The sequence below is a fragment of the Mustela nivalis genome (assembly GCF_964662115.1).
Source record: "Mustela nivalis genome assembly, chromosome: 16".
Taxonomy (NCBI): domain Eukaryota; kingdom Metazoa; phylum Chordata; class Mammalia; order Carnivora; family Mustelidae; genus Mustela; species Mustela nivalis.
In genome coordinates, this window is record NC_139035.1 from 38,299,546 (window position 1) to 38,325,444 (window position 25,899).

Below are 25,899 nucleotides of genomic sequence, written 5' to 3' on the forward strand. Positions count from 1 at the left end.
AGCTCAGGTGGCACAGCGGGGAGGGGCGGAGAGGGAGGGCCGCAGCCGCACGCGGACTCGCAACCCGGAGCGGCCAATCTCGCGGCTCACACCCCCTTCCCGCATCCCCGCAAGAGCCTCCCAGCAATCCCCCGCCCCCCATCTCCGACTGCGAGGAGCGCTCTGGATGGGGGAGTGAGTAAATAATTGGCCAGAGGCCCGGCTTCTCGGTTCTCGCTCTGCTTCCCTGCGGCCTGACTGCGCCCGGGGCTGCTGGGGCGACGCAGCCCTTCGGGAACCTGAGACCAGGTAACCTGGCCCCCGCCCCGTCCCGGGTCTGGGTGTCTGTCTGTGTTCCCGAGAATGCTCATCTCCTAAGGTCTGAGTCGGTTTTCTCCCGGTTGATCGCCATCCCCACCTCCTAGCAGGGGTCGGTGGGAGCGACACCTCCAGCCCCCGCGCTGACCCGTCTGGGAACGCCGCGATGGCGCGCGGAGTGCATCCCGAAGTGCTGGGTTCCTGGCGCCTCGCCCGGGAGCGCCGAGAGTGAAGGACCGGGAGGGGAAGGCGGGGACGTGGCGGGGGAGCAATCAATGGCTTAGCCCAGCTTCCCGCAGGAGCTACCGCCCATTCGCGGTCTACGCAGGCACCAGCTGGCGGCAGCATCTTTTAGGTACAAGCTCCAGGAAGGCAAAGGCCGGCTGGGGGGCCGGGAGCCCAGGGCGCGCTGCGGGACCCCAGCACCCCCGCTGCGCCCAAGCCTCAAGATGTTCTGGGCTTTATGAGGTTCAGTTACGGCCGAGTCCTCCATTAACACCTCCCCTGATTATTGAGAAGCTGGAAGGGCTGAACGCAGTCTCAGAGCGCGTCTCCGCGCACCAGCCCACGTCTGTGCCCTCTCCCCACCCCCTCCTCCTCCTCCCGATTTGAAAGCATAAACTGAAAATAAAAGACAGGTGGAAGGAGCTGCGGGTCAGAGGTGAGGGATTCGGGTCAATTCCGAGAGAGAGAGAGAGAGAGAGAGAGAGAGATTGATTTCCATCCAACGGTTTATTTATTTGTATTAACAGAGGAACCCTCGGCAACACCTGGAGACCAGCCCGCACCTCTGGCCGCCGCCCCCCGCCCTCCCTCGCCCAGGACCGGGTTCTTGGGGAAAACGTCTGGACCTCAAGGTAAGATCCCACGCGGGTTGTCTCGTCGGAGCGGTTTCCTGGCCTGGGCGTGCGCCCGGACGGCCGGGCACCCCAAGAGCGTCTCAAGCGCTAGCGGAGGCAGGCTGGGCTTCATTCGAAGCTGCCCAGGCTCCGAGGTCGCGGCGGGAGGAGCAGTTCGGACGCGCCCCAGCGGGGTGGTAGGAGGCGCTGGGGGCCCCGGGCCCGCACCGCCCCGCTGACGCGCGGCTTTTCTCTGTCAGTGCGGCCACCATTACGGCGTGATCAGCTCCTTTTGCTCTAAGAATGCTGAACGGCACCACTCTAGAGGCAGGTGAGTTACACGCCAGGTTCCTTCTCGTTTCCTCTGCCCTTTTTCTTGGGCTGGTGTGCACACTGGGGTGTGTGTGTGTGTGCGCACACGCGTGTGCGCGCCTTCATTAGGTGAAAGAAAGAAGGGTGTGTGTGTGTGTGTGTGTGTGTGTGTGTGTGTGTGTGTGTGTTAGAAATTACACCGCGCTTCGAAGGGTCTAAAAATGCAGTCTCGTTCAGTCTCCTGCCAGAATTCCTGAAAGCTGCGTTTCCCTCCTTTTGCCTTTCTCTTGAATGTCTTTGACTTCTTTGAGGATGGAGAGGGGGAGGTGGAGGTCATCGTGCCGCTGAGCCGAGAGTTGTCGGCAGCACGAGGGATGCGCCCTGGATCCTCCGTGGTGCTGCTGGGGGCGTCTCCCTACTGGAAGGGATGGGGGGGGGGGGCAGGGCTGACACCGTTTCTCATCTGTGCAGGGCTTAACTGGAAACTGGCTTCCCCCGCATTTTTTGTTCTATGCAAACCCCGCGCAGCCATTCCTAAGCGCGACCTCAGAGGACGCTGTGCGGGACGTCTCCCTTTATTCCTCAGGCGGCTGAGGGCCCACGGCGCAGCAAATGTCAGGTAAAGGGGCTTCGGATTTCGGATGTGGCAACCGCCCCCCCACCCAAGAAGCCAGGGAGCACGGAGGACAGAGATTTGAAGGGAGCAAGTGACAGTCGGGTGGCTTTAAGGGTACAGAGATGTGCGTGGGTCAGGGCGCGCGGAAAGGTAAGGCCCTGGGGCGCTAGCGGCGCGCAGTCGGGGCGCGGCCCCGAGTTTCCCCTCGGTGCGGGAGTGCTCTCCCCGCCCCCAGCTCCGCTCGCATTCGTCCCGCTCCCATCTGTCTGGAGGGAGGCCTTCCCAGCAGGACTGAATCAGAGATGCGCCCGGGCGGCAGTGCCAGTCTGGACCTCTTTGAACATAGAGATTCCCTATGCCCACCGACTAGAGAAAGGCCTGGCGGCTCCGGGTCATCCGCTCACCTCGTGCCCAATGGAGCCGGGAAGACCAGGACTGAACGCTCGGTTCCCAGCCCCAGAAGATGTCAAGTTCGCCGAGCCCTGGGCTGCTCACGACGGTGCCAAATGCCAGACACGGCTTCAAGAGCTGCATCTTTCCCCAACCAGTTTAACAGGGTCAGGAGGAAGGATGACCTCTACCCTTTGTAGGGCAAACCGGGGGTACAGGACCTTGACTTCCAAAAGTCAGATATAAAGAGAACTTAAGTTGCCAGAGCTCTCAAGAGATGGGTCTGCTGGGTTATTTTCCTCTCTGGAAAAGCCTCTTCTTCTCCCTGGGTAAAGCCATGCATTCCCTTTATTTCCCCTCTCCTGCCCTCTGGGGAGTTTTTCAGGGCCAGAGCTTGGACAAACTTGCCTCCTTCGTGGAGATTCCAGGACTTTGAACCATCAATCCCCTACTGCTCTGCCCAGCTAGAAACCAGCCGCCAGCTTTTCTGAAAGCGGCAACTGTAGCCAGATGGACGGATCGCAGAGCAAAGAAGAGAAGGGACTGTGCGTGCCCAATCGTGAGGAGGGTTGCCACCAGGCCAGGGTTCTGCCCCACTGCTCTGAATTGAGCTTTGAGTTGAGGGAGGAGCGTTGCGATCCTACTATGGGCCACAGAGGAGGGGAGAGCCTCTTGCACCTGTCCCATTTAGAGAGGCAGAGCCCCAGGAAATGAACCAGGGAGCACTCCAACTTTTATAGAGCACTCTGTGCTATTCTGAGGGACACCGGTCTCCAGTACCTCTTCTCCAAGAGGTGAAAGAAGACAGAGCTACAAAGATGCTCTCCTTAAAGTGCTTACTGCCCTTCCTGAGTGAGGTGGGCCCTCTTAGGTAAACATTTGGGGCTCCGAGACAAAAAGGATAGCCCAGATTACACACCCAATTCTTGGAATATCTCCTCCCCATCATGGGCATCCTCTTTAAGGAACAGCGAGAGGAGGCAGAGCTGGGCGGGTGGGGAGCAATTTCTGCAAAACTAGAAAGGACCTCCCAAACTCCAGCAGCACCCCCTAGCTTTCTGCAAACTTCCTGCTTTGGCTGAGACTGCTGGCAGTACACTTCTTTATGGAAAGTAGCAACACCCATTGGGTGCGGGAACTTACAGGCTGAGTTTTATAAGAAAAAGCGGGAATAGCCAGGATCCAACCCCAAAGCTGACTGTAGAAAGTGCTCTGCGCTGCCTGTACCTGATAGACGGTTAACAAATACTTGTGGAACAGATTAATGGATGAAGGATGGTTTACAGGACTTCTGTGATTGGCTTCCTTGGAGTCTTCACAGAACTCTGGCGTTTTCCTGGAGTTGTTTGTTAAATTTTCACTTCATTAAATCTCCAAAGTCTGTCTCTTATGAGAACAGAGTTATGTTCTTGGGTTCTTTGTTGTTTGGGCTGAGGAGGACCAAAATTCAACAACAGCCAAACCCAGTTCCAACACCCCCATTTGGTAGGCAGTTGATTGGGAGAGTGGTAGTTTAGTCTAGAAATGAGACAAAGCTCGTCCCTGGATTGAGGTCCCAAATTTACATTTTCCTTGGAGCTTCCGTGGGTTAACTGACTGATTTTCTTCTCAGAGTCTCTCCTTTTTCTCCTCCTTCTCCTCTTCTTCTTCCTCTTCCTCCTTCTCCTTAGGGTCTGAGTCCATTTAGCTGCTGACTTGTGGGAAGGCAATCTGCCCCTTTGTAAGAGGACCTGCTGTCTCTGAAAGGGTTGCTACTCCCAGCCCCTCCTTGGGGCCCTTCGTTTGTGCACGTGGGTTTGAAAAGCTCATTGATTTCCATCCAAAGGGGCTAATTACATTACTTACAGTAAATAGCAGCCCTGCTGTCCGGTAGGGCTGCCAAAGTAAGGGGCGGGGGGAGATCTCCAGCTTAGTTCACTTGATTGGCTTCATTTTTGTGTGAAATTGTGTTTTATGAGCTGTATTCTGGCACCCGGAGGACTGTAACAGCGTCCAGTCTGTGAATAACATTATTTTTGACCCTGAGAAAAGAGCAAGGGGAAGCAGTGGCGTCTTGGGTTTCATGGAAGAGGTGACTCCAGCAGCTTCAGAAGGCAATGCTTTGGGACAGGAAGTCAGACTGTTGCACAAGTAGTTTCCTTCCTCCCGGCGTTCCTTGTCTGCCTTTCCTCCCTCCCTCCCTCCTTTTCGCCTCCCTTCCTTATCCTCCTTCCTTCTCCCTCCCATCCTTAGCCCCCTTCTCCCTCCCCCCCTCTCCCTCCCTTTCTTCTTCCTTCCTTCCTTCCTTCCTTCCTTCCTTCCTTTCTATTTCATTCTCATTCTCTTATTTCTTCCCTTCCCCATTTATTCCTCCTTCGTCCTTCCCTCCTCTTTCTCTTCCTCCTCTCTTCCTTCATCGTTGCAGCTTTGACCACTGTTCCCCTAGTGAGAAGCAAGTCTGCCACTAGGATACTCCTCTGAGGTATCCAGGATGTGTCGAGACACGAGCCTTTCCTGGGAGAGCCGATGGTGGGGAGTGGTGGCACACAGGGCAGGCAGGGGGGAAGGAGAGGAGCGTAGCCCTGGCTTTTTCCTTTCTCTGCTTAAAGCTGGGTTGGTTCCTGCCGCTGCTCTATGCTTCGGGCCCCTAGGGGGCTTCTGCTAGTTTGAATGAATCGACAATATCGGAGTATTGTGGACACTTTTTAATAGGGCCAAGGAGGGGCCACCACTAGCGGGAACAGAGGGAGACAGAACAATCCTGCCTCTTGTGAGGCTCAGGTCTGCCATTCTGCTTGTCAACTCTCACCTTCCCCTCCTCCGCAGCGAGGAGCCCCTTTCACATCCTCCTAAATGTGCGGCGCATCCAGTTTTACAAGTCCCCTGTCCTGCCAGGGTGGTGGGAACAGCACGCAATAGGCCGTGCACCTCGTCCTGCAGGGGTCCTCCCACAGAGGCTCACATCCAGAAGTTTCGAGTGGGACACTAGGATCACCAGCTGTTTACCTTCAAACCTGAACTGGGGTAAAAGATATCTCATCCTGTGTCATGGTTCAGTAGAGGACCACCCCCCCCCCCCATACCCTGTCCTCTACATTCATTTTTCAAACAAAACCTTTTTGCCAAAACTAAACTTCAGAATCTTTTTCACTTCGGGTGATGTTCCAGGCCCTGGTAGGGTGGAGGGCCTCTAGGGGAGGTGAGGTGGCCTGCTTCTAGAAAGTGAGTTGAGGAAGAGGGGAAGGGAGGAATATCTGTTTAACATTAGCTTATTTGGGGTCCCCTGTAAATTAGGGACCATAAAGTCCACAAGGAGGAAACCCAAAGTTTGGAGCTGACATCCTGTATGCCTTGAGCTGGGGTCTGATCTTGAACTTGGATCAAATAGGCCCCTTTCCGCCTCCTGCACCAGGGCGGGGACAATAAGGGCTCCTTCTCCTCCTTTAAAACATGATTACTGAGAACTCTTGGAAGGGTGTGTGTGTGTGTGTGTGTGTGTGCGTGCGCGTGCGTGTGTAGGGGAAGTAAATGCCCCCTCCTACTAACCCCCCCTTCGGCCCCCTCCCCTTTGTAATGTTTGTCCCTGCTTGCCCATCACCAGGGGGTTGAGAGGAGTATGACAGGTCTTTGTTGTCTGAATAAAAATCCGTGGCAGCTCCAGGGAGAGAACTCCTCCTACTAAATTATCAAAAATGGGCTGGCTTTAGTCTCTTAACAAATTGGACACAGCTACGGCAGGAGCAGTCCCCAACCCAACCTACAGGCACTGGGAACTTGCAAGCAGCCAGGGACCGCTGAAAATAGCACTTCTTTTTCTTTCTTTGTGTTCAAAACTATTTTCTTTCTTCACCAGATTTTGTTTTCCTCCCTCCGCTGCAGTTGTTTCCCATTAGTAACTCGATCTCTCGGTCTCTCGGAGCAGTAAGATTCGCCTTCTTCGCCGCCTTCCCCCTCCGCCCCTGTTTGTTTGTTTTCTGCACATCTCCTTCAGGGAGCCGCTGGGGTTTCCCCCCTTCTTTTTTCTTCTTCCTTTTTTTTTTTTTTTTTTCCTTTTCCAAGCAGACCAATTTCCACTCTGTCTGCCTCTTTCTTCTTCCCTCTCTTCCTCTTGCCCTCCGTCCCCGCGCGTCTCTGCACTCCTCCAACACGCCGCTCTCCGCCGTCCCTTCTGCTGCTTCCCTCGGATGAGCTGAGAGCCGCGGGCGTGTGTATATGGAAATAGTGGGGTGCCGAGCAGAAGACAACTCGTGTCCTTTCCGTCCCCCAGCCATGCTCTTCCACGGGATCTCCGGAGGCCACATCCAAGGCATCATGGAGGAGATGGAGCGCAGATCTAAGACCGAGGCCCGCCTGGCCAAAGGCGCTCAGCTCAACGGCCGCGATGCGGTAAGGAAGGGCCCCTCGGCGGCGGTAGCCTGGCGCCCCTGCGCGCTTTGCGAAACCGAGCCTCCATTCCCTGGCTTTCCGAGCTGAGGATGGAGGGTCCTAGAGACGTCCTTTCCAGGCCGGCGGGCGGGTTTTCTCCGGTCTGACTGCCTGCGGGGGCTAAGAAAACCCCCTTTCTGGCTTGAAATGTCTCTGCAACCGAGACCCCGAGCTCTTTGAAACGTTCTCTGCAACCGAGACCCCGAGCTTTCCACTCGCTGCCGCAGCAGGGAGGGCCACGAGTGAGAGGATGGGGATGTCCTCTTCTGCAGACCTCAAACTCCGGTCGCCGGGCGCCTCCCGGGCGAGGATCGCGGCAGGGAGGGCGAGCTGGGTGCGGGCGATGCGCGGAGGCGCGCGCGGCCGTGGCGTCCCCGGCAAGCGGCAGCCCAGGTGGCTCTAGTCTGGGTGTGATGACCGGGTATTTGGAGAAATCTCAGACTCGACTGGGCTGGAGCGTCTCGGGACGCTTGGAGCTCGGCACTGCCTAACCCAGCGATTTTCGGGGTTTCGGGCAGCCCGGCCCGGCCCCTCTAGCGAAACAGGACTGCGTTCAACTTCCGGGCCGGGCGGGTGTAACGGGTAGGGGGAAATCTAATAAAAATCCGGAGGAGCGGGGCACCTAGTCTAAGCGCGAGAACTTTCTAACCCTTAAACGATGTAACCAGCTACCACTGTTACTACTATTCATATTAATAAAAGTCTCGTCCGATTAATAAAGAAAACCAATTGATAATCTATGCACTTCCCTTTCCCTCTAACGAGCCGGAGGGGGAAAACTACAGAAGTCTCCGGAAATGATTTCAGCCAAACAGAGCTGGGTCGATCCTTCGGCATCACACCGGGCATTGTAGCGCAAACCAACCCGGGAGACTGCCCCGGGCGGTCAGTGGTATTTTGGGTTCCACCCAGGAGCCGAGTAGGTGGAGGTTTCCACATTTGCAACACATATGCAGTGTGGAGGGCCCCAGGTCTCAGGAAAAGGAAGAAACTTTACTTTTCCAGGCCCTCCAAAGTTTTGTGGGGGAAGTCCAACCCATTTCTGCTAGTCTTGAGGGGAAAGGATTAGTGGTTACTTTCTTCTTTTCCTTTTTCCTTGTTGTGGCTATCCTGTTTAAAGCCAAAAAAGCAACCCAAACCCGAATCTCGTGGCGAGGCTGTGCTCGTCGTCACTGTGAGGTTTCCTCATCTTCAGCCGGGTCTGGGGATAAGCGCGCGGAAAGCTTAACCTGGGCACCAAACAGATTTTCAGGACACAGTTCTCCCCGCTATGTTAGTAATGGGGAAAGGGGGACTGTGCAGAAGGGACTGGACAACAGACTCTTCCTGGGAACAGGCACTAATATTTATAGGATCAATATCCCTGAAAATTAAAGAACAGCCAAATATACCCCGGTCAAAACAGTGTCGACCACAGGTATCATAATCTCGTCCTTCCTTTTAAGTTAACGCTGCATATAAGAATTTAGAGAAATGGAATGGTTTCAAAACAACCTGTGTTCGTTCAAATCTCCTTTCCATTCCCAGGTAAAAATTTCCGTTGTTTTATTTTGTGTGCGTTGAAAGCCACAGTTTTTAGCATGTATATTCAACTTCGGGAGCATCCGCCAAACCATACTCAGTTCGCTCCTAGCCTTTTTAAAAGAGGCTCGAGGTGGACGGCTTGTCTTTAAGGTTTTAAAAGAGGGTGAAGATGGCCAGCCCGTCTTAGGTTAATAATAGTCTCGGGAGAACGCGAACGCGGGGTTCAGGCAGACACTGCAGAAAGGGAATGACTTGCAGAAGGAAAAATCGCTAACTTTTCCTCGACGCCTTTTGCCTTTGCGCTGTGGCCCCTGACCGTTGCAGCGCTCCCCAGACGACTGGAATTCGCGCTGCGGGGAGGGAACTCCGGGTTGTGCGAGCGCGCCGCGCCCGGGGCTCGCTCCGTCCTCAGCGGTGCGATGTGCTTGCCTTGCAGGTCATGCCCCCGCTAAGCCCGGAGAAGCCTGCTCTGTGCGCCGGCTGCGGGGGCAAGATCTCGGACAGGTACTACCTGCTGGCTGTGGACAAACAGTGGCACCTGCGGTGCCTGAAGTGCTGTGAATGTAAGCTGGCCCTCGAGTCCGAGCTCACCTGCTTCGCCAAGGACGGTAGCATTTACTGCAAGGAGGATTACTACAGGTATCCCGGACCCCATCCTTTACGCCTCGGTACACCTGGCGGGGCCACCCACCCCAGCCCGGGAGCCTCCTCTCTGTCCCCCAGCTTTCGCCCCTTCGGGGTACGGTTATCAGTCCCGAGACCGGGGAAGTCCACTGCACACGCCTTCAAGCCGAGCCACCCGCGAAGGGCGGTGACGGTGGGTGGGTGGAACACCAAGTTCAAGAGCTACCAGGGACTATCACCCACTCCCGGCACCTTCACAGCTCAGTAGAGGGAATCTGGAGACTAAAGCGGTTTTTTCTTTTTTTCCGTTTACTGCGAACTGGGCGAGACCGCACCTTGGAACTGAACTGATGTCCTGGGCGGCGGGGAGCGGGTATTAGGTTTTCGTGAGGGTGGCGGGAGACCACGTAAATGACCATGAAAAGAAATAATCGTCGTTGGTGAAACCCAAGCCACTCAGTTCTGAGTTCCCCTTGCTGCTAGTTAGAACCATGCGGGCTAGCCTAGAGAGTAACCTCTAGGGATGTTTTTTCGTGCTTCCCAGCAATTTTTCTTTCTGGAGTGGGAAAGAGAACTATGTGCAAGTGACCTAGCTCTGCTCTCAACCAAAGGGAGAGAGGCGATTAAAAAAGAATTAGATTTCTTCTGCAAAAGCGTCTGTCTGAATGATTTCATCCACACTCACACATCCCTAAATAATAATAATACAACCCTTCGGAGAATGTTTTGTAACAGATGAAACCATCTCCTTGGCATTGCAATTAAATATTCTTTACATAGCGTTTGAGTTAGCTAGTATGGGTTTGTTTGATTGTTGGGCTTTTTTTTTTTTCCCCTTTTTGACTTTAGTTTGTTTTTTAAGTCTTAACTTTACAGAGAAGGAAACTAAAGATGTTACCCTATTCTTCTCATTTTAACATAAGGGTTCTTTGTCCTGGTTCACCAGAACAGGTCAATGAGGAAATAAATTTAATGATCAAATGGACGGACCAGCGTCCTCTTCTCCCAGAGCCTTCTTCTCCCGGGGAGCCCTCCTAGGTGTCAGTCTAGGACCACTGCTGACCAAACCCCAGGTGTCATGGGTGGGAAATGGCTTGCCTTTGCCTCACCCTGCTCCCTGACCTGACTTTTTTTTTCTTTCCAGAAGGTTCTCTGTGCAGAGATGTGCCCGCTGCCACCTTGGCATCTCCGCCTCTGAGATGGTCATGCGCGCCCGAGACTCTGTCTATCACCTGAGCTGTTTCACCTGCTCCACTTGCAACAAGACCCTGACCACCGGCGACCATTTCGGCATGAAGGACAGCCTGGTGTACTGCCGCGCCCACTTCGAGACCCTCTTGCAAGGGGAGTATCCACCGCAGTTGAGCTACACCGAGCTGGCGGCCAAGAGCGGCGGCTTGGCCCTGCCTTACTTCAATGGCACTGGCACGGTGCAGAAAGGGCGGCCCCGGAAGCGGAAGAGCCCAGCGCTGGGAGTGGACATCGTCAATTACAACTCAGGTGGGCCCTTACTACTCCCCTCTCCCCCATTCAGCCCTGGCCTGGGGCTGTCCTGAGAAGGATTCCATAGAGTCCTTTCCCATTCAAGAGCAAGAGGGGGTTTTGCTTAACATGCCTCTTTCGTCAGTATAACTCCCTTTCACCCAAAAGAAGGGGAGAGAGAGAAGGAGAGAAGAGAGAGAAGGAGAGGGGGAAAGAAGGAGACATGGAGAAGGGAGAGAAAGACCTTTATTTAGGTTGTGGCAGAAAACACAGTTCATGACCATGGGCTGCAATGACTTCCCCCAAATAGGCAGAGCCAAATCCTTGTTGCCCATTAGTTAATGAGCCCATTAGTTTCTGGCTCCCAGTTGGAGCAAAACAGCCCCAGGGCAATTCCTGTGTGGAAGCCAAATTATAGATCCTGGAGGAGGTTTTCCTATATACTGAAGGAAAAAAAAAAAGTCTTCAGAGCGCAACTCCAGTCTGCCTAGAGAGGGCAGAGACTGTGGTCACCAGCCCAGAGTTAATCAGGAACACAGTTGGCAAGAGTGTTGAAAACCAAATCCCTGTATCTGGGTGAAAAGCAGCTGTGGGGGAGGAATCAGTCTCCACAGCTGAGCTGGCCTGCCCCTTCTGTAGGTCAGGCTACTCATCGAACCAGCTCATTCCCTGTATGATAAACCATCCGGACAACCAGACCCTTTGGAAAAATGAAAGAAGCTCCAGGTCAGGCCCACTGAGGAGTCTTAGTTATGTGACAGGCTGCTCTTCTGTCCTCCACCGGCCTTCCCTCTTAATTAAAAACAAAATGCAGGCAACAGGCCTGACAACACACTTTCTTCCCTGCTTTGGGGGACACCTATCATTTATCAGTCTCTCTCATTCGCCGTTTTCCATGGCTGGTGTCTGCCAGGCTCTCTCTCCATCCCCCAGGTGCGGATGGAGTTGGACATTGCAGATTCTATCTTCTTCCAAGCAGGAAGCTTGGAAGCTCTTCTTGAAGCTCTTCTTCGAGTTCCAGACACTGGGAAAAGGGGTCTGGAAAGCCCAAGGTTAACATTTGGGAAACTAAGGACTGGTTTCCCATGCCACGCCCCGTCCTGGATGGGAATCTCAGAGGCAGGAGACTTGGGCTAGAGGGAGTCCATTCTATTGGAAGGGACCTTGGGGACCTCCCTGGAGCAACCCCACTCTGATACCATGAGCACCCAGACACCAGCCAAAGCACGGACATCCCAGAACACAGATCTTGCTGATTTTTTTCTTCCAGTCCTCAGTGCCCAGTGTGAACCATTTGGAACTAATAGTCCTGCTCTGAGCTGGGAGTTTTTAGGGGAAGCCTCTCTGAAGAGCAGGCTCCCCTAGCCCTTTGCTCGGTTCCCTCCTGGTGTTCACTGCCGATTTAACCGAGGAGAAGGAATCCTCTCCTGGTCATCGCTGCGGGTGGCATCCCACGGAGATTAGGAACCAGGGAGCTCAGCGCCACTGCGCTTGTCCCTAGAGGGTTCATGCCAGGGTCGCTAAACCAAGGGAAAAGAGCCGGCTGGCTCGCTACAGACCCCACCCGGGCGTGTTTTTGTTAAGGCAGCGGGTGCAGCCCCGGGTTTTGCCAACCCCCGGCTGCGGGTCGCGGCCTCGTGCTCGCCCCTGCTGCGCTTCCGCAAGGGCTTTTGGTTCGGGGCCACTTTGCCCAGCGCGCTCATTTCATCTCCTTTGATGCGAGGTCCCCGGAGCAGGACAGGCAGGGCACTAATTGTTCTTTATTAATAGAAGATGACATCGGAATCTCGAGGCGCTCACCAAGGCCCTAATGCCCTAATTAGAGAGAGACAGAGACAGAGACCAAGAGGCCGAGACCCACATAACAAGCCAGTCCTTTGGAGAGGGAATCCTTCAGCCCCGAGAAAGTGTGCAGAAGGATGGAGATTTCTAGCCATGCGGCAGCAATACTAATTTTTGTGCTAATTTATTTAATCTAACTAGCTAAATTTGATTTTGTCTTGGGTCTTTATGTTAAAAAGATCTGGGGAACTTTAAGTAGAATTTAGTATCCCCTACTTCTAGAGCGGGCACATTTATTTCTTGAAAGAAAGAAAGAAAGAAAGAAAGAAAATCTCCTTCCACTTAGGTCTTTAGTTTGCAGATTCGTGCTGCAGTCAAGGTTTATTGAGAAAGGTGATGCTGTTCTGCTCCTGCCGGAGGAAAGGGTTGCTGAGGCCTCCCGATCCTGAGTTTGTAGATCACACCACTTCAGACTGGATGCTTTTTAATTAGCATCTACCCCATCCTTTCTGGACTTTTCCTAGAGATACAAATGAAGAGGATATACTTCTTTAAAATCAGGTGAAAATAATCTTGAGAATTGGGTTAAAGGTACAGGACCAGAAATCAACCTCGCTATTTAAAAAAAAAAAAAAAATCTTTATGACTCTAATGCCAGTTTGTTACAAAACTAGCAAAAGAAAAGCTTTGGCAAATTTAAAACATGTTAAACAGTAGAAAATAAAATGCACCCCCAGTTTTAACTCATTATTTTAGCTTTCTCTGGATCTTACATTGCCATCTCTGCTGAAATGTAAACTAGTCTCCGAAAGAGTGACATTTACACAAAATAAATATAATTTATACGTTTGTATATTTTTCAAAACATTTACAGAAAAGACATCCAGAGAAGATGTGAAACTTGGTAAAGATAACTTAGTGCTTGACGTCTGGCAAATGCCTTTAATGAAAATATTCCTAATTTGGTTTATACTTCCTTGTGCAGATACCCGGCAGATATTTTAGAAAGAGACAGAGTTTATTTGGAATGCTGGATTGAAATGCAGCCCTCCAGGGGTGAGAAGATTTAGTCTAGGATAGGCAGCTGTAATTTGGGTAATTTGGCATTAATGTAGAGACTACATCTTTGCTAGTTTTAAAAATCTCCCTTCCTTAGGTTTTTCTACGATTCCAAACTTCAAAAGCTCCTGAGGTTGTTAAATTAGCCTGGCACTGACCCCTAGTGGTCTCCCAGGGATCAGTTAGTTCTCAGAAGGTTACACACCTTCAGAACAGAAACTCGTTCTAGTATAGGTGACCACTTCCTAAGCGACTGGAAAATGAAATATTTAGATCTTCTCACTGACTTTATAATGCCAGATGTGTACTTACAAGTGTATGGTTAAAGCAGTTTGAAGAGCGTTATCATTTCATCTCATAATTCAGGGGGAAAAACATATATAGCTTTCAAAGTAGACCCAGGGGAAACACAATCACTTGCAAGTTTATATAATGCATTTGTTGTTAAACACAAACAATTTAGGATAATGCACTGAGTTACTCTGTGGAAGAAACAGATTGCTCTTTTAAGTTGAATAATATGATGACACTGTCACAGGAAAAACACACAGTATATCTCTTTAATAAAGGCCTAACAATCTCTTTATACACTGGATTGTGGTCTATGTGAAAACAAGTCCCATTATTACATTTAATGAACTAAAGTTATCTGCTGAGTTTTTAATCAGCTATAATGAATAGATAACACATACTCAGAAAAGCAGTTTAATCAAACTATTCTATAATTGTTTTTCATAAACTTCATTTTAAAGACTAATGGAGTACATAGTGAGGTTAGGAATCATACTCAACTCTAAGAAATATTATCCTGGGGTGGGGTAATAGCTAAGGGCATTATTTAAACACTGAGTTAAGTCTTCTATCTCAAGTGTAATATTCAATTTGATGTGCTGTTCAGGAAAAGTTACATGTTACTCACATATAAGAGGAATGAAATTGTATTTGAAGAAGCCTCCAATGACTGAATTGTGCCTCTTTGACCATTTTGTTGTGGGCACATTTATAATCTGGTTGTGAAATATAGCTCAGTTTATTAGAGGTAAGTGTAGTTTTATCATAGGTCATAAGATGCTCTTTCATTTGAGGATTGGAAAATACAGTTTTGTAGAATATTTCAACCCAACACATCCCCACTGGGCTAAAATAGTATAAAACATAAAGTACATTCTTTCTCTTATCTCTGAGTACATGTTACTCTTCTGATGCAGTTTAAGGAGTCTGTGTTCAACATTTATATGTATATATCTACTTTGGATTTCATTTGAGTTGACTTGATTTTTCATTAATAGTCACTCAATTTTATTGATGAGCAAAGATTCCAAATCTGGGTAAAATGCTTTTGAGACCTGGCCCTGTACTTGACTTAGGGGGCCCCAAAGTGAATGTTACATAATCTTTCCCTCATCCTCCCTTTTACCACATGTGCCCTCCTACTTATGTACCTTATGGAAATATAAACAAAGGAGACATTAATTCATGCTTAATGTAATGTCTTCTTACGTTAGAGAGAATTTCTCATTAAATGGATTTTGTGATGAAATCTGAACACCTCTTGGTTGATGACCCAAATTACTGTTTCTGTATATATGCTGACTTACTAAAAATAAGTTTTAGAACATAATTCTAACCAGATCATAGCAGACAAATAATAATCTGGCAGAAGAGCTAATATTAAGAAATGCCTTACTTTCTACAGATTCAGATTTTGTCTGCCCCCCCGCCAAGTGACACGATCAGGTTGATTTTATATATTCTATTATAATGTACTAAAATGTAGGATGATCGGATCTGACAATGCATCATGTTAATCACCGAAGTAAGGATTTATTGATTTATTTTTGAAGTCAGGGTTTGAAGAAAAAAAATACCATGCCCTGTAAGTTGAGAAGTTCCCTGAATCAGTCAATATTTAGGGAGAACTTTCATTTTGTAATCCTATTTTCTTTGCAGAGCTAGTAGGTTATCAGAAATGGCCTTTTCAACGTGCAGCTTCACATCCTGGGAGGATGACTTTCAGGTTGGTTTCAAAGGCTGGTTTGCTTTGCCCTCAATGCTGAGCCAGGTTCTGCAAGGAGAGAGATGTCACCCTCTTTCTGCCAGGCCGGCTAGGGGGCATAGCTCAAATGCCACTCACACATCCACGGCAAAAAGGGCCAAGATCTGAGCTGAGACATAAGCGCCATCAGTGTCTCTGAACTGTGAGCTCTGGGGAGTGCTTCAGGCATGAACTGAGTGAAGAGAAGTCTGGGCTCATTCTCTTTCAGAAATAGTTATTAAAATAACTCCAAGGGAAAAGTGTTTTCTTCCTGGGATTGCCTAGTGTTAAGCAGTTATAGCTAAAACCCCTCCAAAATAATAGTCTTAGGATTACATAGGAAATTCTTATCTTGTAAATTCTTATCTTGTAAATTCTTCCTTTTCTCCAGCCACTTTCTACCTTTTTCCTGACTGCAAAGACTCTAGGAATATCAGGAAAAAAAACTAAAAATTGGGAACTGACTTTAGGTTCTTCCTTAGTTGGTATGCTCTCAAAAACTCTCAGATTTGAGAGAGCTGAAATTACTCATTTGCATATCCCTCATGGTAAAGAACAGTGCCTTCAGACAGTATGTTTCATTTCACAAAGAGACAAAATACGGAGTCTCTAAAAACTGTGTGTGTGTGTGGAAGGGCAGGTGCTGATATGCATAAACATATTAGAGCTTTTCCTTTTCACTCTCGGATGTTTCTTTCACACTTAGGACTTTCTTGTCTTCCCGAGCTTTCTAGCAACCATTATGCAAAAGAGAGGATTTATCTAATACTTTTCTATTACGTAAACTTTGGTTGTGTCCATATTAAGAGACTGGTTTGGCTAACATTGGCAATTAACCTCTTTGTTTGGTCTAGATACCATTTGTATCTTGGGGGACAGCCTTTCCCCTGGTTGCTTTATTATCATAACATTATACAGCCCATCACCACTACCCCTAATGCCTGACTTGACACTGAGCACTTGCTCGTTTGCTGTCACTGCAACAGGTTGCAATGAGAACGAGGCAGACCACTTGGATCGGGATCAGCAGCCTTACCCACCCTCACAGAAGACCAAGCGCATGCGAACCTCCTTCAAGCACCACCAGCTCCGGACCATGAAATCCTACTTTGCCATCAACCACAACCCAGATGCCAAGGATCTCAAGCAGCTTGCTCAGAAAACAGGCCTCACCAAAAGAGTTTTGCAGGTAAGAAACCTCCATCCTTGGCTGTGTATACCTCTCCCTTATCCTTGCCAGCAAAAAGAGTTCTCTTCCCGGTTTAGAGCAATACAGATATTTCCTGTACTGCTTTTTGTTAGTTTACTTTAGTTATCTCCTTAGAGTGTAGGCAGAAATTTTGCAGGGGCTTCCTGGAGGGTGTCCCAAGACAGACCCAGGATCTTTTAAAGTGCACCCACCTTCTCTCTGTAGATGGAGAGATGGGGCCACCAAAACCAGCACAGCTTGCTTCACTGCTCTGTAATGTGGCTGATCTTATTTGTACACCTTGTGGCTTTAGAGAGTTCCATTCACACTAGGCTCAGTACAGAGTTGAAGGGGGGACCTGCTGGGGCTTTTGTATTTCAGCAAACTCTTGGCAGCCCCACTCACAGGCCAGTACCTTCCAAATGCAGATCAACCCCCCCTTTTTTTTTTCAACTCCTGAAAAGCCACAACTACAGATAGTGTCTCAGCAACCAACTGTAGCAAGTATTTTCCCATTTTAGCAAACCATATCTCCAAACTAAACTTTGAGGGTTAGATGTGCTGTCCAATTGTTTTCCTAAACTCACAATGGTAGGAATATACAATTAACAAAATTGTGGGTTGCTATGGGTCACCTGTGATCCTCTGCTACTTCTTAGTGACAAGTTGTACACACTTAAAATTCCACCAACCAGTTTCTGGCTGCTTGTGTTCTGTGGCCCTGGGTTTTTCCTATGCAAAGACTACTTACCATGTGTCAGACTCAAGGATAGCTTGAAATCTGTTTCAGTGATGTTCATTTCATAAGAATCATTCTTACTTTGCAAAACTTTCAGTGATCCTGCCCCTCCCCCATTCTCAAAAGATAACAAACAGGTAAGGAATCAGGATATATTTTTCCCCTTTATCTCTGTGCCTTCATTTCCAGGGTATCTCCACTTAAGTATCAGTTGTCCCAAGTAGTACTTGTTAATGCTGGCGGGATATATGCACTTGAGAGAGTATCTGTAGCATTACTTGAATTACTCTATTCTAAAAGAAGATCCCCCCCCCAAAAAAAACCCCTCCTCTCCCAAGAAAAATAAACAATTTAAAAAGAAAACATACATTTAAAAAAAAAGGAAAGAAATAAAGAAAAGCAAGCAAGCAAGAACAAAAAAAAAAAAAAAAAAAAAGAGAGAGAGAGAGAGAGAGAGAAGAGAAAAAAAGGAAAGAAAGAGAGAGAGAGAAAAAAAAGAAGTATAAAATAAACATCGGTAAAGAAATCAATTGGGATTGGTTTGCAGGTTTGGTTCCAAAACGCACGAGCCAAATTCAGAAGGAACCTTTTGCGGCAGGAGAATGGGGGTGTTGATAAAGCTGATGGCACGTCGCTTCCGGCCCCGCCCTCAGCAGACAGCGGCGCTCTTACTCCACCCGGCACTGCGACCACTTTAACAGACCTGACCAATCCCACTATCTCTGTAGTGACATCTGTGACCTCTAACATGGACAGCCACGAATCCGGAAGCCCCTCACAAACTACCTTAACGAACCTTTTCTAACATTGGTTTTTTTTTTTTTCCTAATTCTTCCTCTTTTATTATTCTAATTATTATTATTTTATTATTTACAATACCTTTTTTTTTTCTAACCCACAAGATATTTGGGAAATAAAAACAACAGCTTCGTGTTATTAGCATCTGCAGCCACTTGGCAAATGAGTTTACAGTATTGTCTTCTCTACAAAGTGTTTTTTTTTTCTTTGTCTATGAAGTGTATTTGTTTTTTTTTTTTTTTTTTAAATTAGATCTTTTCAGTTGGTAAGGAGAGTTTTTGAATTATTCTAATAAGTGCCTCTTAAAATTGTATGTTACTTATTTCCAGAATCTCGAAGGAAAAAAAGTGGTATTATGATGGGTAAATAATTATATTCCCAGTTAAATGATTAGGGTAATAAATAATCAGATAATTAAAGTCATTTTTAAATCTTGGGATTGTATGTGTATTTATGGAATTTTGAAAACTTCACATTGTTTTTTTAATTTTAAAACTGAAAAAAATGTTTTGATTATTCTTTTTTCTTACAAATGAGGAATATGATTAAACAAAACATTATCTATAGCATCTCCAAATACTTAAGATTAATTAGGTGGGAAATCTGTTCCAAGGATATGACTTTTCCTTCTTTTCGGGATGTACATCCCAGCAAAACTTGTTAGTTACTTGTTTCTCAACATTTGGAAAATACTTATACTCCCTCTGTATCTATGAAAATTCCGTATAAAGTTTGAAATTCTATACTTTTAACCAAAAGCTAAAAATGATAGTTGTAAAACCATTGTTTCTAAATTAATTTTTTTTCCTAGGGAAAATGGAAATAAGCAAAATATAATTTTTTAAGAAGTTAAAAAATCAGTATAATTTAATTGATAGATCTATTAATTGGCTTCAGCTGTACCATGATATTGTATCTGGCATTCTATATGAATAATGTTTCTTTTTTTTTAAACCTTAGTAGACTAGTATCAACAACAAGAAATCTTTGTTTTGTTTTGCTTTATTTTACTTCAGCATAGGTTGATACATTTGTCAGAAAAAAAGACTTTTCTGACATTACAGATTTAAAGTTATTAGTCTTAAAGTAGATAAACTCAGAAGCCTTGTGGATGCTGATCTGAATATATTTCCTAGTTTACAGTAGCATTTTTTTTCTTTTAATTTAAGCTAAAATCTTAATGGTCTGGGCAGTGGTGAATGTTCATCTATATGCTTCTGTTGTAGTTAAATACCAATTAGATTGTGGATTTCCTAAAAAAAAAAATAAATAAAAAAGAAGTCAAGATATATGTCTTGCTTTAGTGGATTGTTAAGAATAACTTTGCACATATTATCCACTTTTTGGACCCCTTAAATCTCCTTCGGTGGTCAAAGTGGCTATTTAATAGATTTTAAAGGTGTCCTTCTGGCTGTATAAATGTGTGGTTACATATTGACAGTTCACTGCCCACATTAAAGTGCATTATTGTAACTTTTGCTCAGGGTCTTTAGAAAATTAGCACAGAAAGTAGCTTATTTTTTAAAAAAAAAAGATGGTGGAAGATAAGTTAACACTGTAACAGAAGAAAGGTGTGATTGCCATTATATATTTAGCAAGTGTGGTTATCATCTTATATGGAGCTTAAATCTTGACTTTTCATATTTCTATTACATTTTGGGCATTTACCACTAACCAGACCAAACAACCTTGGTAAGGCTGAGATCTTATTAATACACTTTTACAGGTAAAATATTGATACTTATAAATTTTGTTCTTTGACAGAACAATGTATGGTACTATAGATCTACTTTATTAAGTAGACTAATTATAACTCAGTTCTCCTATGTGCCTTATGATATAACTTGGAAGTAAGTTTGTGAAAAATCAGGATATATGTGTTGTTTGTTAAATTAACTGTTTTAAGCCCTTTTGACACCTCACTAGTTTTGTACTGTTTTACCTCTTATTTCCGAAACTCTTTTTATGGTGTATCCTGTTAGAGGGGACAAACATGTCATAGAAAGCAGTTGTGCACTCTTTCAAATATAGTTGATAAATTCAATAATCTTATATATTGAGCTTCGTGTTTATAGTACAGTAAGTGGTCTAGCAAAATTGTCCATGTTTCTTTGTTTATTGATAAATGCATTGTATAGAAACTATTTCCCCTAAATATTTATGGACCAAACAATTGTGATATATCCTATTAAATTTGTGTGAATAAACCGTTTTGAATCTAAGGAGTTTTATTTCCCATCAGTTTTATTTAAGGTTTAATTGTACTAGTGTGTTTCCAATATCTGTATGTAAAAGTTATTAAAATGGTAATACAAAAAATTTTTAAATATTCAAACATACAAATAGTTTTCAGATTTCCAAGCTTCTGATTCATTTTAAATGTACACACCATTGCATATACAATGTAATTCAACTTAGAATTGCCTATAAATATATTTTCTTATAATAAAAAGTAATGCCCCACCGATTTGACTCCGCCCAATTTTTAGAATTAAAAACAAGATCATTAGCAGATAAAGTAATTGCATGAAAAGAAACTTAACTATGATTAAGATTTAATATTAGGTCTATTGAGCACAAGTGGATATTTGTAAATCAAAATAGAAATTGCAGACCCCTAAAAGCCAAGTTGCTCTGTAGTTAATAAATTGTCACTATGATTTTTTTCAGGGAGAACAAATCTTGGGGCATTACAGCCAAACATCCCGACGTTTGAAAATTCCCTAAAGTATTAAAAGAAGGGGAAAAGTTTGATCGGAAATCCACTGCAGTGAAGACAAAGACAATATTAGGTTATGATAATCATACATTTTAAAATCTATTGAGCCAAAAAAAAAAAAAGAGAGAGAGAGAGAGAGAGAGAGAGACTTAAATGTCATTTACTGAATGTTAACAAAAATTCTGTTCTTTATGGTGTCTAACACAAATGGAGGCTTAAAGTTATGTGGTTTAAAACAAAATTAGATAAGCCGTGTATAAACCAGAGAGCAGCCTGGCGGTAATATGCCCACCCCATATTTGAAGAAAATTATTATTGCTAAAAAAAAAAAACCCCACACATTTGTCAAGCATAGTAATTGTAAAATAAAGTCCAAAAACTCCATTTCACTTGCTTGCTAATGTGTACTAGTCCTATCTGTTTATGGCATTTTCTAATTGTAAATTCGAAGAAAGCTATCACTCCTTTGAGAGTATAGGATCAAAACCCAGTAATTTTAGTATTATTGTTTATTCCTTCCTTTTTAAACAGAAATCTCTGCATGCACTTTTACATCTGTCACTTCTAGTGTACATCTCTGTATGATGACTTATCTTTGCTGTTTCTTGTATGATAAATAGCTTTCATTAATAAACATTTTATTTGATGCAAACATAGTTAACTTTATGTTAAATACACACTGTTGAAATTCCTTTTGAACACTGTCTTAAGAGGCAGCACGTACATTTCAAACTTGTGATACTTAGGGAAAAAAAGTCCAAACAATCTAATGAAGCAAAATTCTGATAGTCTAGGATAAAAGGACCTAGTTGGTTTTTAACTTTTCATGATTTTTTGTTTGTTGTATTCAATTGACCCATGTATTAAAAATTAAAAAAAAAAGCAAACATAAGTTACAACAAAAAATAAACCTTAGAGTAAACTATCCTATAAAATTTCAGCAATGTTTTTAGATTATTAGGTTAAAATTTATAGATCCTCTGTAAGTTTACATGTTTGCTATGCAATGAGCAAATTTATTGAAGTATACAAATATATCCTGAACTATGAAAAGATCCAATCTTTGCATAGTTCAAATTACATATGATATTACAAACAAAGGAGCAAGTGGAAAGAAAAACAAATATGTAAGAATGAGGTTTTTTTAATTGTTAAAGGGAATATTTGAAGAAAGAATTTTTTAATGATTCTTATTTAGCTGTATATCCAAAGCATATGTTAAACAAATTAACATATAACTTTCCAGAAAATTTTTCAGTATGATGAAATTTTTATTATATACAAATGAACCCTATGTAAATGATGTAACTTTTATGAATGACAGACATTAAATATTTCACTTACATGTATTCTCAGAACTTTGAATGTTTTCTTAAATGCTTTCACTTCCTGAATGCTAAAAAAGGGAAAAAAATTTAAAAAGAGAGAGCAACTTACCAATAATAAAAAAAGAAAAAAAGCAATGCACCGTGACAAGTAGACTATTTTGAAGGATCATGAAACATGTTGGTTTTGTCAGTAACTTGAATGTTTATGCCTCATTGAAACCTCATCCATGGCAATAGCAACTTAAATAGATTTTCCAATACATTTCCACCGCGTTTATTCAAATCCTTGTCCTACAGCTTTGCCTTCTCTCCCTGTGCTATCACCTATGGTAGTTTCGGTTAGAAATATTTTGGAGACTCGCCTGGTTTTACAGACCTTTAAATATTTGTCTGGTATGTGAAATGCAGGAGGAGACCAAAAAGGGAAAGAACATAACTGCAATTAGACATCTGAAAAAAATAATACAAATTTGAAACAGGCACATTTTTAAAAAGTAAAAGAAAGGAGCACTCATTATGTGAGTGGGAAGAGAAGAAAAGCTTGCGATGGAGAGAGTTGGAAGGTCTGTCATGCTTTCCTGTGATGTACCATGGTTTTTCATTCTGGGAAACCACACATTTATTTTTGGGCATGGAAGAGAAGGATGTGGACTTCTCAGAAGCGAGCAAGGTACTAAATTTTCATAGTTTCTACCTCCCAGATGCCTGGGTTAGTCTAACTTCTGGCAAATTGATCTCGGGCAAAAAAAGCTTTACAGAGTTAGCATCTGTCAGTTTGGGTTGAGTGGCCCCCTTCATGTTGACTTACAGAGTAGGTAGGCTTTTCATACCTCAAATAAGGATAAAATTCCATAATAAAGGACCCAAAGCAAACACTTTTAAGACCTGGGTGATTTTTCATCACCTAAAAAATAGATAGCTTTATTTAACAAAACCCCTGTAGACTCCACAGCACATTCTTTTACAATAACTTTTCTTTGAAGTCAAAGCATTTTATAAACCACATATTCCTATCATCTCATTTTCCGTTTCAGCATGCTTGCAAAGAGCATCATGGAGAAAAGTGTTAGAAGTGGGAAGTTCTGGAATGGAAACGTGGAATCCTGTCATTCTAGGCTCTTAAGGAGAATACTAGGGAGGATACCGTTGCCATAAAAGATAAATATAAACACCTAATTTGGTATGGAGTTTTGTTATTTAGTTTTCAACTATGCTTTAAACAAAGCTAGCTTTACTGGTAGAGAGTTTGTGTACTCTCAAGGTGATTCAAAACTTTTTACGTGTATCGTCTCTAGACGCAAGGATCAAATAAGGACACTGGGACTTATTTCCAAATTAGAGAAACGGCATTGTATGGTCTTTGAAACCATACATAGATAAACTCTGGATTGGCCTTTCGGATTTTATATTTTTAGCAATTGGGAACCAACTCTGAATATTCAAATAAATAAAACCCCTCTGATGTAAAGCCACAGTCCTTTGCTTTACAGCAATGTGAAAACAGAAGTTATTTTCTTTATGGTGTGCCATTGATTCTGAAACATTTTTATATTACCTACTCTGCCCTTCCAACATTTTTTTCAGAGTAATATTACCATTTACCTTATTTTAAAAATATATTATCATTCTAAGTTAATATATTATTTTGAATGCCCTCTGGGAAAATTATCTTTTTATTTAACCTGTTTCAAAGCAAAAGAAAGAAAAAGCAAAAAAAAAAAAAAAAAAAAGCAAAAAAAAAAAAAAGCTCAGAACTGTGCATGGTACTCAAGGAAAAGTCTATGAATATGATATAAGTAGCAATATAATCACCACAATGAAATTTCTTTTTATCTGTGCTGCAAAATAGTTATTTTTATCCTACATCACTTCCCACTTCCAACGTTTCTTTGTGAATATTAATATAGTAAACTCACCTTTATCCTGCATCACATTAACAAGTTTTTTCCCCCTTGGATTATTAATTTTTGCTTCTTTGCACTACATTTATCTTGTGCTGAAATGACAAAAAGCAGGCAAGAATAAGGATCCAGGTATTAGAAAGTTCCTGGTGTGCGTTTCTGTGTACTTTTTCTTCACATATTAGAATTGTCAGGAACAATTTTTTTTCCTTTGGAACTTCTTGTTTACATCTTGCATGAGCTTATAAATTAATCTGAAGAGTAACTGGATACCTTTTATGGTTATTTGAAAATAAAATTTGTTACAAATAAGATGTTCCAGTCTCTGTTGCCTCATATTATTCATGAATATATTAATTTTTTCCAGTACTTTCCCACTGAACCAGAAAATATTAACCTCAAAGGATATTTAAATTGTTATTTATGACAAATATATAAAGACGAAGAAATTCAAAGGTGAAGTTGTTTTTATGTATTTCCCATTCTGCTTCTTTTCCTTCTCTGAAGTAGCAAAAATCATGTGGGGCTATCTGCTTCAACTTTGACATTCAAGGGTTTTGACAGCTTGCATCATTTAAAGTTATATTTATTATTCAGTAAACTTTAATTCTATAGAATAAATGCCCTTTATGAAACATGATTTTTGAAAAGCACAGAGGTATTTCACCATTTCAAGCAGCTAAAGCTGTTTGAATTCAGGAGTGGTTTTTCAGAAGGAAAATATAGTGGAGAACTATCTTAAATATAATATTTGCAGCATCTTACCAGATTGACCTAGGTGCTCTGCAGGAATTTTAAAGAGCTATGAAAACCTCCAAAATGTTATGATGTGAATAATTAAATGATGGTATTTTTCTATGATATAAACTGGGACAACTTATTTTATAAATATAACTACGTAGTTACTTTATTATTTCAGCACGCATACATATGCAGTCTCCTTCTGGATATTTTAATGAGATCTTTGTATCTCCAAGGGTTCTAATATAGCTTTTAATTTAATTTTCTTCTTAAGTATCACCAGTCAGTGTCTGTGTATGTTTTGTATATTTTCTAACAGCCATGAAAAGATATATATTTTTAAGAAAGAAGGCTCATTTCTTGTAAACCAATTCTTAATTAAAAGCAAAACAAAAGATCAAAATAATGGCAATTTTCTGTCAGTTGGAGATATTGTAATAGACCTTCTTTTTAACTGAACATGGAGCCATGCTCCTGGAAGTATTCCCACTAATCCCAATAATCTTTCTAGATTCTGTGTAGGTTCTGTCTTCACAGAGCTTGGGCCATAACTTTGTTCTTTACTAGAATCATGTTGCTGTTTTGAAATTTTCTGTTCAACAAAGTTTGACAAAGGCTAGCATATCAACATCAACAACCATAACAGCAGCAAAGGGCAGATTTCATTGGAATGAGTAGTTTAATTTTCTTCATTTATTAAAAGAGGCACATTAGAAACAAACATTTCTTTTACAATTCAAAGAGGAAGTTTTGGTTTAAATTGAGCTTACTAGTGTGTTAAGGTGATTGAACCCTCTTGATTTCATTAGTGAACAAGAAATATAAATCGGCCCATCTACTGTGTATATGTACACACAAGCATATACTATGCTAGGCTAAATATGCATGTTATATCATGGACTGAGCTAGATTCTGAGGCTTCCCAAGACCTGTCACCGTATATGCACCTTCAGTAGCCTGAAAACCTATTAAGTGTTGCACTATGAAGCATGTGGTTTCAACTCTGGTATTCTTTTTCTGGAGTACCTCGCATTGGAATGTATTACTAGTAAAGATGATCACCATGGGCTTTGTTTTTGTTTGCGTTTTGGCTCAGATCTGGATAAACTCACGGAATCAC

At 44.0% G+C, this 25,899-nt stretch overlaps 1 protein-coding gene across 9 annotated transcripts; it reads left to right on the top strand.

Moving 5' to 3' along the window:
- The first annotated feature begins 212 nt into the window (after positions 1-212).
- Positions 213-21,461, top strand: LHX9 (LIM homeobox 9). 9 transcript variants are annotated; one of them, XM_082701949.1, is made up of 8 exons: positions 213-288; positions 1,050-1,154; positions 1,397-1,467; positions 6,701-6,819; positions 8,819-9,021; positions 10,151-10,506; positions 16,351-16,553; positions 20,761-21,461. In XM_082701949.1, the coding sequence occupies exons 3-8, from the start codon at positions 1,440-1,442 to the stop codon at positions 20,815-20,817; spliced, it is 966 nt and encodes a 321-aa protein (XP_082558075.1). In that variant the 5' UTR covers positions 213-288; positions 1,050-1,154; positions 1,397-1,439; the 3' UTR covers positions 20,818-21,461. The 9 variants fall into 9 exon arrangements, with proteins under 9 accessions (XP_082558075.1, XP_082558070.1, XP_082558071.1 ...); XM_082701944.1 differs by lacking the exon at positions 20,761-21,461 and adding an exon at positions 17,840-18,174; XM_082701945.1 differs by lacking the exons at positions 213-288; positions 20,761-21,461 and adding exons at positions 696-958; positions 17,840-18,174.
- The last annotated feature ends 4,438 nt before the right edge of the window (positions 21,462-25,899 follow it).

What these genes read in the sequence shown, in the direction of transcription:
- LHX9 (XM_082701942.1), top strand. Translation starts at nt 6,646, where the DNA reads ATGGAAATAGTGGGGTGCCGAGCAGAAGACAACTCGTGTCCTTTCCGT. An exon ending in AGCTCAACGGCCGCGATGCG is followed by an intron (nt 6,820 to 8,818) that starts GTAAGGAAGGGC and finishes CTTGCCTTGCAG; the next exon opens with GTCATGCCCCCGCTAAGCCC. An exon ending in TGCAAGGAGGATTACTACAG is followed by an intron (nt 9,022 to 10,150) that starts GTATCCCGGACC and finishes TTTTCTTTCCAG; the next exon opens with AAGGTTCTCTGTGCAGAGAT.